The sequence below is a fragment of the Mesoplodon densirostris genome, chromosome 8 (genome assembly GCF_025265405.1).
Source record: "Mesoplodon densirostris isolate mMesDen1 chromosome 8, mMesDen1 primary haplotype, whole genome shotgun sequence".
In the NCBI taxonomy this organism is placed as follows: Eukaryota; Metazoa; Chordata; class Mammalia; order Artiodactyla; family Ziphiidae; genus Mesoplodon; species Mesoplodon densirostris.
In genome coordinates, this window is record NC_082668.1 from 56,386,484 (window position 1) to 56,400,663 (window position 14,180).

The window sequence follows — 14,180 nt, forward strand, 5'->3', positions numbered from 1 at the left end:
GTTAATTTGAGAATTCACAGCTTTATTAATATCTGAAATTTGATTGCTGTAAGCAGACAAATGTAAGCCAAATAATCAGAAGTTTGCTTGTTTTGTAAGAGAAGTTTGCCTCTGAAACATCTGTCATTACAGTAGAGATGATCTTGCCAGTGGATCTGGAATGCCCTGAGGGTTTTCGGTCTGATACTATGCATCCGTTTTTTATTCCACAGTGTTAATTTGGGCACAGCCAGCTTTTGCTTCTATGACTCCTCTGTTTCTGTTAACTTACTAGTATGTATTCTGCCTGAAGTTTCTTAAGGTAGCTAGATAAGCAAGATACATTGAAGGCTGTGTGGCTAGGAGTAATTCTGGTGTGGTAAAAGTGACTTAACCTGTTTGCTGTAATCCATTCATCTCAAAAGTAAATTCTGAGGGCTAATTTCCTTTATCTACAAGTTCTGGGAAGAAGCCTCACTTAAAACCTGTTTAGTGGTTGGTTTAACTTTATTTGCCTATTGTTAAGTAATGAGTACATTCTTTTTTTTTTAAGTTGTGTTTTTCAAGCAGCTTCCTTACTTTGGAAAACTTCACGTGTGCTCATTTGTTGTCAGCAAATTGGGATTTCATTTTGTGAATGTACTCAAAACCCCCAAGGACTATTGAACAGGATGTTTGCTGATAGAAAATCTAAAACAGGAGTTTGTGTATATGGTATGAATTCAATTAGGCATTGAATTTCAGCTCAGTATCTATTACAAGGAATAATTAATAAAGTTTGTTTATTGACTACATAAATCCAAGGCTCTAACATGTCTTGTTAATGTGAAACAAATAATTTTCAGTCCCTGGGAGATGTGGGAAATAAGGTCTCAAATATAAAAGTTACTCTTTGAGTGACTTCATATATCATCAAGGAGTATGACCACTGAGATCAGATTGTCCATACTCCATTCTCAACCCCATCACTTAGTAGCTGATGTCCTTGGGTAAATTACTTTGTGCCTTGATTTCCTAATCTACAAAATGTCAGTAATAGTACCTATTCATTGGGTTGTGAGGTTTAAGGTTTGGGTGATCAGGGAATAAATAGAATAGATGGCATTGAAAAGAATCCTAATAGAAGCGTGTTTTGGGTATTGGGGAGAGTGGTGAAGGCCCAATCCAGGTGCAGTAGACTTGAGTGTGTATTAAACGCTGCATGTGTACCGTTTCCAGAATTTAAGTTGTTCATTCTGATTCATACTTTGGGATTTTCTTGTGTACCCTCTTGCATCACCTTCACAAAAAGCAGAGAGTAATTGTAATTATCTGCAAGGGGAATTATCCCTGAGAAATTTAATCATAAACTGCTTTAATATTGCTGCTCTTTCCAACCCCCTTCCCTCCCTCACCGATTTTCCTACACCTCACACTTGAGAAAGAAAATGGAAGCCTTGCAATGGCTTTCATAAAATAGAACTAAGATAGACAAGTTACTTCCTCTAACATGAATTTTAAGCCTGAATATAAAATAAATGTTTTGAAATCACATTAAAAGATTTGTCTTCATTTTATGTTGATAACAGCAGTAAGGGCGTCCTTTTTTCATATAATAAATTACATGAGCTTTTATTGAGGAACATCACAAAGTTAGTAATTCCCTTTAACCAAAGTTAGTAATCCATTTACTAATTCACCCTACTCCATTGTTTCATCACTTTCACCCCCTGCTGTTTTTAATATAACGGAAAAAATTATGTTTTTGTTTTAGCTCTAGTATATGACCTGCCTGTTCCCTCCCCCCAACACCACCTCCCAAAGCAATATTGGGCTTCACTAAATGAGGGTTTTTAATCATATTGCCATGAAATTAACCAGCTATTGAGACCTTACAAATGTCCAGGCATATACCCAAGATCAGTTTTCTTTGGTCTTTCAAGTCATAATCCATAGGAGCAAGTGCTTTAGAGACAAATTCAGCCATGATTTTTCACAAGTTTGAGAAGTCATAACAATGAGACAAAGTGCTACAGCTTTTCCTCAGGACTGTTTGCTATTCCAGCTTTTCACAGCACAGTGCCATACACAACAACTCTTCTTGTTAACGTTGTTGCATGAAGATGCAGACTGCCTACAGCCAGTGCTTTCAAGTCGAAAGCTTTTTTTAAATGCAAGTTGCTTTATTATATAGCTGCCTGAAACTGAATACTTGGCAAGTACAGCAAGTATGAGGAATAAAGATGGCCTGGTACGTGATGGAGGCTTTTGATGCTCATTGAGCAGATTAAGTGAGTTTTTATCTTGGAGCTACTCAGTACACTAACGGCCCAGGACTGCTGTCGTCAAGCAGGAGAGAGTGGGTAAAGCAAGTAAGTGGAATCCTGTACACTCCCCAACCCCATAATCCAGAGCTCGCTCTTTTCCACAACGGCAGCTCTCATTCAGACCCCGAGAAACGTCCAGTGGGCTAAAGTAGGTTAAAGTTAAGGAGATGCTGTAGAGCTGGAACTACTGTCAGGATTTTACTTGGGGAGTTAAATTTACTTTGGTTGAGCTTGAGACCCATTCAGTATGTAATGAAATGCGCTTCTGAATGTGATTGAAAACTGGGCTGGTGGTCATGGTGAGAAGGGAAGATAGTCATAGAAGGGAAGGCAATGTTGCTGCAAAGTGAAAAAGGAAAAGCTTTTGACACCATTCAAGTCATCAGAATCACTGGACTGGTGAATTTGTTTATCAGCCTCTATGGAGTTTTGTTTGCGTAAAACTTAAAACTGTAACTGATTTCATTTATAAACTACAAATCTGGGAGGCAGCAGGGAGAAGGCTCTAAAGTCAGACAAATCTGGGTGGCAATCCCAACTTGACCTTGAGAAAGTTAAGTACCCTGAGCCTTATTGTGCATTAATAGAATGAGACTACTACCGACCCAAGCAACAGGCAGAATTAAATGATAATGCCTTTCTCCATTAAGAGCTCAAGGAATGCTAGCCTTCCCAGCCGACACCTTTCTTCCCTCTCAGTCCCCTTTTAGGACCTCTGCCTCCTAAAGGAAGATACAAAGAGAGCAACCTGGGCAATGATAAACACAGTGAATGACAGAACAACAGAAAGCTCTTAATATCAAGGCTTGCCTATTAAAAACACAGGTTTTGAAGGTTCTGTGAAATTAGTGTTCAGTATTTTTCTATATCAGAAGAGGGGTAGGTTTGTTAACAACTTCATGTGTCCATTACTGTGATCTGTATACACAGCATAAACATGTCTTAGTCCCTGCCCTTGCCTCATAGGGCTTAATAGGGTTGAATGTAAATAGGTAATTGCTCCGAAATCAGATATAATCATTCAGATTTTAAAGAATGCTGAAATCCCTACTAAGATTAAAAAATTAAACCCTACTTAAAATGGTGTTACGTTGATACACAAGTAAGTAAAATAAGGGACATATCCCTTAAATTTTTATCAAATATAAGGGAAGAACTCTGCAAACTGGAGAGAGAGAAGGTACACCCGCAAAGACCCTTCTAAACGTGTTGGCCAAACTAAAAGCTTTTATCTCAGCTGGAGTGCATTTCACATTTATTTCAAAAACTTCTGAAGTAGCAGCTTGATTTTGACAAAGTCTGACAGACAGCTGGTGTTGGAATTCACCTAAAGTTAGTTTGTAGTTGTGCCATCTTCAAATGATAGTAGCTAGTAAAAAAAAAATCTGTAGACCTAGCTTAAGACAACAGGTGTCAGTGAAATTTAGTAGATGAATGGAGTCACAGCAACTGAAACCTTACCAAAAATGCTCAGTCCACCAACTTAAGACCTTGTAATAACTCTTGACAACTTGTCCCTGTTCATTTTTGCAAGGTTTTCCAATGTTCTGGGAATGAAAGTGAAGAATGACCTTAGCAGGGGTGTCCTTCCTTCAGGTGAAGTGAGCAAAAGTGCCCTGGAAAAGTTTTTATGCTCACCCACTCTCCCCTTAACAGATCAGTGAGCTTTTATCCCACCAGCTAGCTGTCTTAGGTTTAGCTGGTTCTCAATGCAGTAATTTTCTAATTCACTCTGTAAATACATGAAGACCTCAAAACATACGACCAATCACAGAGAAGGCAGCCTGAGGTTTATGGAAACACCTTGAAGAGCCCAACTTCTTGTAGGTGGAGACTTCTGAGGAGTTAGGGGACCCTCTGATAATGAAAGGCCAAGGCCCTTAGCTCTTCCTGTTAATTTTGAGGCCCCTATAGTCTGCAGCGTTAAGGTTGCTGCCTAAGTAAACTGAATCTAGCGTCTTTCTACTCCTTTTACCTTCTCGCCTTCCTCTATTCTCCTTTGTAAGAAATAAGTGTCTTTACCCATCAAGCAAGAAAATACATTTTATCCTTGTTTCTACAATTTAAACTAATGACATTAAAATTGACAGGCCAGAAATAAAAGGAAATATCGTATAAAGCAAGAGAGATTGTAGTTACTGGATAATCAAAACGAAACACCAGAATAGGTCTTCTGTTGTTACTCTTTAAGACAATTTTCTTATATATATGGGTAATTGTGCCTGAAGCTTGAGAAGGCTAACCTGTAACAAACTTTTCAGTTAGTGCCACTGCAGGATCTGGTTAAATTGGGTTAGATTGACTTTCCAGTAGGAAAACAAGGGTTCCTTAGCCATCATTTCCGCAATGAAGCAGTAACGGAGTAATCTATAGTGGAGCTGGGAAGAAAGTCCTGATGTATGTTCAATGACTTCAAGAAGGAGTGCTTCAGGAGCTGGACAGCAGAAGGTCGCTCATGCTGGTCCCTAAGAAGAGGAAAAAACACAGAGTAAGCAGCACCCAGTATCGTGCCTGCCAACTAGATTCAGTTGACTCAAAATGCCAACTTTAACAATGGAAGTACAGCCTCTGCCAGTCAAACAGATTTGGATTGAGTCCAGACTCCAGATTTTAACTGTGATCTTAGGTGAGGGACTCCAACTCTTTCCTCATTGGTAAAATGGTGATAACAATAACACCTAACTCACTGGGAGAGTGTTTTTTTTAAATTTTTATTGCAGTATAGTTGATTTACAATGTTGTGTTAGTTTCTGCTGTACAGCAAAGTGAATCAATTATACATATTCATATATCCACTCTTTAAAATTCTTTTCCCATGTGGGTCATTACAGAGTATTGAGAAGAGTTCCCTGTACTATACAGGAGGTCCTTATTATCTATTTTATATATAGTAGTGTGTATATGTCGATCCCAATTCATTGAGAGATTTTTTTTTAATAATGAATTTAAAAAAAAAATTTTTTTTTTTTTTTTGGTTGCACTGGGTCTTAGTTGCAACATGAGGGATCTTTTTAGTTGCGGCATGTGGGATCTAGTTCCCTGACCAGGGATTGAACTCGGGCCCCCTGCATTGGGAGCAGGGAGTCTTAGCCACTGGACCACCAGGGAAGTCCCCATTGGGAGAATTTTTAAAAATGCATATAAAACTTTGAAACAGTGTCACATACTAATAATTCAAAAATTAGTACCTAGTATGATTCAAAACCAGTCCCTCCTTTTCCATTGTACTTTCGCTCAATTTGTTTGGGGTATAAGTTATACACAGTAAAATTCACGCTTTTAGGGCTTCCCTGGTGGCTCAGTGGTTGAGAGTCCGCCTGCCAATGCAGGGGACACGGGTTCGTGCCCCGGTCTGGGAAGATCCCACATGCTGCGGAGCGGCTGGGCCCGTGAGCCATGGCCGCTGAGCCTGCACGTCCGGAGCCTGTGCTCCGCAACGGGAGAGGCCACAACAGTGAGAGGCCTGCGTACCAAAAAAAAAAAAAAAAAAAATCACACTTTTAGATGTACAGTTTAATGCACTTTTAGTTAGCATGAAATTTATTTTTTAAATTTAGAGGTATCCAGGATTGAAAAACCTTTAAGAAGTAGACGTTTAAATATGCTTTGGTGATTAATTTGAATAATCCCATTTGGGGCACTCTTGGATGAGCATAAAGGGATACAGTTACTTAATTAGTACTATTGTGGCTTAGGTTTATTCCCCTTCAAGAAATCAAAAGCTTTTGCCAATGAACTAGTCAATGAACTAATGAACCAGTCACTGGTTATCTGCAGTGACCTATTCAAAGGCATTCTTTTCATTAAACTGGCTATCTTGATCATTTTGGAAGCAGATGACCACCAAGAACATCCCAGGTAAAAATGGAAATAAAAATAAAATACGTTAAAAAGCAAGTGACTGGGCTTCCCTGGTGGCGCAGTGGTTGAGAGTCCACCTGCCAATGCAGGGGATGCGGGTTCGGGCCCTGGTCCGGGAGGATCCCACATGCCGCGGAGCGGCTAAGCCCACGTGCCACAACTACTGACCCTGTGCTCTGGAGCCCACAAGCCACAACTACTGAGTCCACGTGCCACAACTACTGAAGCCCATGCGCCTGGAGCCCGTGCACTGCAACAAGAGAGGCCACCGCAATGAGAAGCCCGCAGGCACTGCAACGAACTGTGGCCCCTGCTTGCCGAAACTAGAGACAGCCCGAGTGCAGCACCGAAGACCCAATGCAGCCAAAAATAAATAAATTAATTTTTTTAAAAAAAAAAGCAAGTGACCAAAAATCATTCTAAAATAAAAAACCTCTCCCCTTCTGGAGGCTCTTTCTCCTGCCTTCAAAAAATGCAGAAATCTCTTTTCTCTTCAAAAAATCCTTAAATGACTACCATTTCTAGCTGCCATCCTATTTCTTCTATTCCTGCCAAATTTCTCTAAGTTGGTCAAATCCAGATTTCTTTTTCAACATTCACTAACCCAAATCCTTACCATTTGGCCTACTCTTCTCTATAGAAATTGCTCTTTTAAAACTAACCATGACCTTCTCCTTACCACATTTAATGAGCTCACCCTCCTTGTCATCTCTGTAGCATTTGAAGTATTCACTACCCCCTTTTCTCTGAAACAGTCTCTACTTAAGAGAAAATGTCCTCTTCGTTCTTCTCCCACACTGTGGCAACTCCCCTCCTTCCCTTTCTTCCAGTTGTGTACTGGACTTAATTCTATGCATATTTTGTTATCTTCTCCCATGAGCATTTTCAAAAACATTTTCCTCAGCCCTCTAATTTTTTCATGATTATAGCTACCAACCTTATGATTTTCAAATATGCACTTCCAATGTTCACTGCTTTCCTGAACAACAATTCCACAGCTTCAAATGTTTCCTTCAACTTCCTCCCCTGTTCCTCTTTCACAACTTTCTATTACTTCTTCCATTATCCATGTTCAAAACCATGAGATCCTATCATCCTCTATCACCAAGTCCTGATTCACCTTCCTCTGAAATACTGGTATATATTTTTTAATGTTTATTTATTTAGCCTGCGCCCGGTCTTAGTTGCAGCATGTGGACTCTTAGTTGCGGCATGCATGTGGGATCTAATTCCCTGATGAGGGATCAAACCCGGGCCCTCTGCATTGGAAGCATGGAGTCTTACCTACTGGACCACCGAGGAAGTCCCTGAAATACTGATATTTTGGAATCTTCTTTACACTCCCACTGCTTCCATCACCATCAAAACCCAAACTCTGGATTCCAGAATGGCCTCCATTCGAGGTCCCTCTACTGAATCTGCTGTCTGACCTGACTCCCCAAAGACCTTTTTCTTCGCATTCTCTACCCCAAATCCTTTGCAGTCCTCTGGTCTTCACTGCCTATCTCAACAAAGTTAAACTCCTTGGCTTCCCAGAACTTCTGAGACCTGCCCATAGGAGTACCCCCAGCCATGCTTCTTACTGCTTCCCCAGATTGATTTCTGTTCCGTCCTTGTTCCTGATTTTTACCTGATCATCTCTAATTCTGAATCTTTAAGAGTGCCTTACCCCTTTATTTGTGACTATCCACACCTCCAAGAAGTTATTGTCATAGACAACAGGCAAGATTCTAGAGTCCTTAGGGTCTCTGGCATAGAATTGCAGGCTTGCAGTATGACACTCATTAGGAAAGGTGTATTAGTATTCTCCCAAAGGGTTATTAATAGTTGAGCCCTAATTACATACCCCAAGCTGTGCTAAGCAATTTACATACACCATTTCCCTTACCCTTCACAACAACCCTGTTAATTGATTATTAGTGGTGTGAGTTGTGTATTGCTTAGTTTATGAAGCAATGGTTCAAAAGGAGAGCCAGAAAAAAATATTCCACCCTTTCTCTTTAAAGCTGTGTGTGTGTGTGTGTGTGTGTGTGTGTGTGTGTGTAATGAGAACTAGAAAGAAAATGAGAATAGCAAGCACTTTCTGTGGATCAATAATAGATAATTGTTCAATTCAGAACAAAGAAACTGCAGTATGTTTAAGAGCTAAGACCAATCTCCAAGACTAGTACTGGTCTATATGATATTCCTAATACCTTTATGTCCCTTTTGTGAGGAGGTTTTTTTGGGGGGGTGGGGGGCTGGGGGTCATCTCTGTGCCTGGAGCTCTGTCCGCAAAATCCATGCTGGAATGCTTACGGCATCTCTGCATGTAGGGATGCCCAGAACTGCAACCCTGGAGTATGCCTTGCTGCCCTGGCCTATGTGATCCCCTGAAATCAACCAGGACATGCTGATTGGTATACACATGTGCTGGGAGAGGGAGACAGTCTAAAAGAGACACACTCATCGGCAGACAGGGAGGCCTGTGGGTTCTGGAGGTTAACTGAGAAAGATAAAATGAACCCATTCAGGGAGCTGGAGGTTGCCATATATGTTTGCTGAAAGCTGGGGCACTAGAATTTTTCATCTAGCAATAAGAAAGCATACTTCCTTGAAGGGCAAGAAATTTTGTTGGTTTCAGACCTTTCTCATTCTGCACATGCAACTAAATGTTGAGCCTCACTAGGTGGGTGGATTTTAGGCTGTTCTACATCATCACAGAGGCCAGGTAGGTAGGCTTGAGCACCCCTACCCTACTCTTTAGCTCTCCTCCACCGTACACATACATGCATATACATATACACACTTTAACCAGAGCCATCTCTCTGCCTTTATCTTTTATTCTTTGAATTAAGATTTCATATGAGCAGAGAGTGCCTGGGTAAGAAAAGTTTGAAAACCACACAAATGAGTAATCTCTAAGTTCCCTACAGTTCTAACATTTTACACAGGACTTTATTCCATAAGTACCAGGAAGCCTCAGGACAGGAGAAAACAGGCAACCTTCTGGGGCTTTTCTGCTTCCCCAAACACTACCCATTTGATGCTTGAAACACTCCAATTAGAGATTTGTTCCTTTGGCTCAAAATGCTTCCTCTCACTTTAAATGCAAGTGTTTCTGGGGAAACAATACATTAACTGTCAATCATCAATCAGTCAGTTCATATCATTCCCTTGATACGAATGAATTTCTCACATACTCTCCTGAGAGCTGGTTTTAGGAAGGAATGAGAACATTGGTTCCCCGAGAGGGAAGGGAGGCTAAAGCATAGGTGATGTCATTTCACCATGGCTAGTCCCTGGGAAGATGTCTCATTGGTAAATAAGTAAATCCTTAGCAATTTTTGCACACCCATTGATTTGAGGAAGTATTGTCTGGACCTGATAAGACATTTCATTGAGGCACTTCCCACTTGAAGCATTACCCCCATACCCTGGTACAACAAGGAACACAATCACCCAATATGGCCAATCATGATTCTTTTCAGCACAAAATCACTCCCTGCTTGATTTCATAACCCAAGCAGAGCTTATAATGGGCCATAAATTGCAGGGGAAACGTCAGCTGCTTGGAATCTCTGGGGATTTATCCTCCTCCTGCTTTCAGTTTCTTACCTGTTGAGGCACACACGCACGAAATCTGCTGCATTTTCTGAGAAGTGTTCTGGTAAAGGAGGCATCATCCCTCGGTGTGCGCCAATGTAAAACATGGCTGCCATCCTGTCCATGGAAGCTAATGGGGGCTTCCCTGTGGCCATCTCAAACACAGTGCAGCCAATGCTCCAGATGTCTGACTTCTGTCCATAGCCAGACTCATTGATGACTTCCGGAGCCATCCAATACAGAGACCCATGCATGGACTTCAGCATGTCACTGTGGGTACCATTTAAGCCAGCCCAGGCCAAACACTTGACACAGCCAAAGTCAATCAGTTTTATTATTCCAGTTGGCATAAGCATAATATTATTTCCTTTGATATCTCGATGCACCACACAGTTCTCATGGAGATAAGCAACACCTTGCAGAATTTGTTTTGTATATTTACAGAACACAATCTCAGGCAATGGCCCAAAATTGTTTATAATACTAGAGATTGAGCCACCAGGAACAAACTCCATGAAAATGCTTACAATGTTCTCCTCCAAGCATGTCCCCAAATAGGCCACAGTGTTGACATGTTTCAGTGCTTTGAGCAAATCTACTTCTCCCTGCAGTTTCCCATATTCTTTTTCAGTAGTTAATTTATCAGAGGTATCCAAAGCCACCTGTTTTACAGCTATTAGCTGTCCTTGGCAAGTAAGACCACAATATACCTAGAAGCAAACCAATGCCTTATTATTAAATGTAAATGACGACACTTGTTCACAAAATGGCTCCCAAACACTTGTCTTTCTCTAAGCTGATACATCCCTACCTAAATGCAAAGTACTTAAGCAAATTGAATGTTTTAGTGGAGACAAGATGGGGATAAGTAGCTTAGTGAATGTATATCATAATGGCTTGGGTTCAGTCTTCTCTTTACCAATCTGTGTAAATACTATCTAAAGTGCTGGGACTTTAGATGGTCTTTTATGCAATTCACAAAATGTAAGGAACATCTTTTGTTTTTGCCATGCAGCAATGATTCTCCCAACTTCTGGTAACATAACATGAACCGTTGAACAAAGAGACTTCTTTCCCACAGGACTTGGACCTCAGAGAATTAGAGGCTTGAAATACAATGGCTATTGTACTACCCCGTGGAGCCTGAGAACCAGAGCCAGAAGGAGACACAGAGAGACCAGATCCCCAATGACATTGTTTGACCCCTGAAACCAGCTGTGCCCAGAGCCAGTCCTACTCCAAATCCTTCAGTTACATAAAGCTGTGGACATCCTTTTCCTCAAGCCACTTGAGGCTGGGTTTCCTATTACTTCCAACTGAAAGAGTTCTAAGTAAAAGAGTATACGGGGTGGGGAGGGCACTCAGGAAGATTAGGGAAGAGGGAGGAGTCGAGGAGGAGTGGAGACTTTTTATTTCAACATGTTTCCTGTTTCACTTACTGTGCCGTAGGCTCCCTTCCCAAGGGTCTCACCCTTGGTCCACAGGATAGGTTCTTCATACTTTAAACTGTTTTCAGAAAATGTCTTCTTTTCATGTGAGTTGAAAAATCTCTCCTCTTTGTCACATATTCCAAAGCCATTACTGTATCTCTGGAAGAATGAGACAAAAAGAAAAGCCATCATTACATTCTGAGTCCTTAGGATGGAGAGAAAGGGTAGAGAGAAAGGTCTTCCTTTTTTCTAACTTAGGACCAACCAGAGAAGGCCAAATATGCACCCCTAACCAATCACGTGGGAGGCCCCTTCTAGTTAGCCCACCTACAGCTTCCCCAGGACAACAGCCTCCAATCAGGGCACACCTGAAGCCTTTTTCCCACTAAAAAGCTTTCCTACTCCTTGCCTGCTTTTGAGTCTCGGCCAAACACAAGTGATGGTGGTTGACTCCTTTGCTATAATGAGCTCTGAATAAACAACCTTTTTCTAGTTCCACAACGTACGCATACACTCAAATATACACATATGTAAGCATATATGCCTACACTTCCGTACACATAAACATTTACACACAAATATACATACAGATAGATACTGTCTCTCTTACACATACACGCACATACATTCACTCATGCACAGCCATGCAAGCAAGTCTAATGGTCAAGACCAGCTGCAATAGACTAAACATCCATGGTCCTCTAGACCCTTGCTATTCAAAGGAGAACCTACAGACCAGCTGTATCAATATCCCATGGGAGATTGTTAGACTTTCAGAATCTCAGGCCTCAGACATACCAAATCAGTGTCTACATTTCAGCATGACCCTCAAGATATGTGCATCCACAGTAAACTTTGAAAGGCCTTCCCCTGGAAGTCGGGAAACAAGTACATTTTTGTAGAGCTTAGACCATGTTTACCAATTGTTTGATAGGACCAAAAATACTTTGTCTTGATCTCCTCTATGAGTTCTTAAAAATAAATGATGGGGGGCCTCCCTGGTGGCACAGTGGTTAAGAGTCCGCCTGCCGATGCAGGGGATACGGGTTCGTGCCCCGGTCTGGGAGGATCCCATGTGCCACGGAGCGGCTGGGCCCGTGAGCCATGGCCGCTGGGCCTGCGCATCCGGAGCCTGTGCTCCGCAACGGGAGAGGCCACAACAGTGAGAGGCCCGCATACCACAAAAAGAAAAAAAATAAAAAATAAAAAATAAAAAATAAAAATAAATGATGGGGCTTCCCTGGTGGCGCAGTGGTTGAGAGTCCGCCTGCCGATGCAGGGGACACGGGCTCGTGCCCCGGTCCGGGAAGATCCCACATGCCTCGGAGCGGCTGGGCCCGTGAGCCATGGCCGCTGAGCCTGCGCGTCCGGAGCCTGTGCTCCGCAACGGGAGAGGCCACAGCAGTGAGAGGCCCGCGTACCACAAAAAATAAAAAAATAAAATAAATAAATAAATGATGATGGTGATGTAGAGGTACGGTGACGGTCCTTAAGAATAAGACAGGCTTCCCTGGTGGCGCAGTGGTTGAGAATCTGCCTGCCAATGCAGAGGACACGGGTTCGAGCCTTGGTCTGGGAAGATGCCACATGCTGCAGAGCAACTGGGCCCGTGAGCCACAACTACTGAGCCTGCGCATCTGGAGCCTGTGCTCCACAACAAGAGAGGCCGTGACAGTGAGAGGCCCGCACACCGCGATGAAGAGTGGCCTCCGCTCGCTGCAACTAGAGAAAGCCCACGTGCAGCAACGAAGATCCAACACAGCCAAATAAATAAATAAATAAATAAATTTTATTTAAGAAAAAAAGAATAAGACATTGCACAGGATCTCCTTCCTCGGGAATGAGCACGGGTGCCTCCAGAGGGCCATTTGGGTTTCTCCTCCCCAGCCTCTCATGTTTCTATCCAAACTGAAATTTAAGGATTGCTTAGAAGTGAAAAGGTCACAAAAGGTCAGCTTTTGACTCTGATTGCAGGGTAGGGTTATGGGCTGATTGTATTTACTAGCTTGTTAGCTTTTCTTGAACGTGAAATGGCAGGCTGGTGGACCCATCTCAGACACACAGGCATGCACACACGTACCCCCAACTCCCACCCAAGCCTGGCAGCCTCTGTGAATCACTGTCCGCATCCCAGCCAAGACCAGGTTCACATGAGGGTGAAGCTGGCCTTTTACAACCAGGAATATTCCCACTGTGTAGTAATTAAGTGTGGGGCTGGAATCAGAATTCCTGTCCCCACCACTCACTACCTGCGTGACTTTCTAAACCTCAGTTTCCTCATCTGCAAAATGGGGACTTGTTATTACCTTTAGTATTGATCTCATGGAGCTGTTAGGAAGTATAGAAAGGATGATGTGTCTCACTCATACGTGGTAAGTTCTCAATAAACTTAGCTATGGTATAATTATTTACCTTGTGTATTCTTCTGATCAATTAAAGGATTCCTGATCCTGAAAGAGTGTGATATAACCTGAGTTAATGTACAGTAAATGATGTTTCAGCTAAACCCACTGTTTGTCTTTAAAATTTAGTAGAACAGGAGGCTCATATACTTCAGTGAGAACTAAAACAAACGTAACCTTACTACCTGCTGATAGTCTTCTCACCGCCCCACTCCAGTGCCAACCAAATTTTTAAAAAATGTGTTCAGGATTGTTGTTTATGCTTCCCTGAGAGCCATGGCTAAGGCTTGTACCCTACCATGTCTTCAGTTCTTATCCCAATACCAAAAACACAGGAGGCATCAATAATATTTTTGTGTTAAAGTAAACCATTTGGGAACAAATGCTCAGGTGCAGGGAATCTTTGAGAAATGAGCTTTTCATGTTTTCATATGTCTTTTGGAACTAGATGGTGAGCTACTTCGGGGGCTGTGTTAATTTCTTTCTATCTCACACACCACTTAGAGTAATGCTTTACCCATAATTATCTCCCTGCTGTTACTTGTTGATTAAAAACATCATCACTGAATATAATATCTACCTATTTCAATAAGTAGCTTTGCTATATTAATGTAACC

General features: G+C 41.9%; 1 protein-coding gene across 1 annotated transcript in view; it reads right to left on the minus strand.

The window, feature by feature from the left end:
- Positions 1-4,620: 4,620 nt before the first annotated feature.
- MAP3K19 (mitogen-activated protein kinase kinase kinase 19) overlaps positions 4,621-14,180 on the minus strand; it is a 50,673-nt gene continuing 41,113 nt past the window's right edge. The window contains 3 exon segments of the mRNA XM_060105950.1: positions 4,621-4,750; positions 9,744-10,441; positions 11,171-11,320. Coding sequence (XP_059961933.1) covers positions 4,621-4,750; positions 9,744-10,441; positions 11,171-11,320 — 978 coding nt within the window.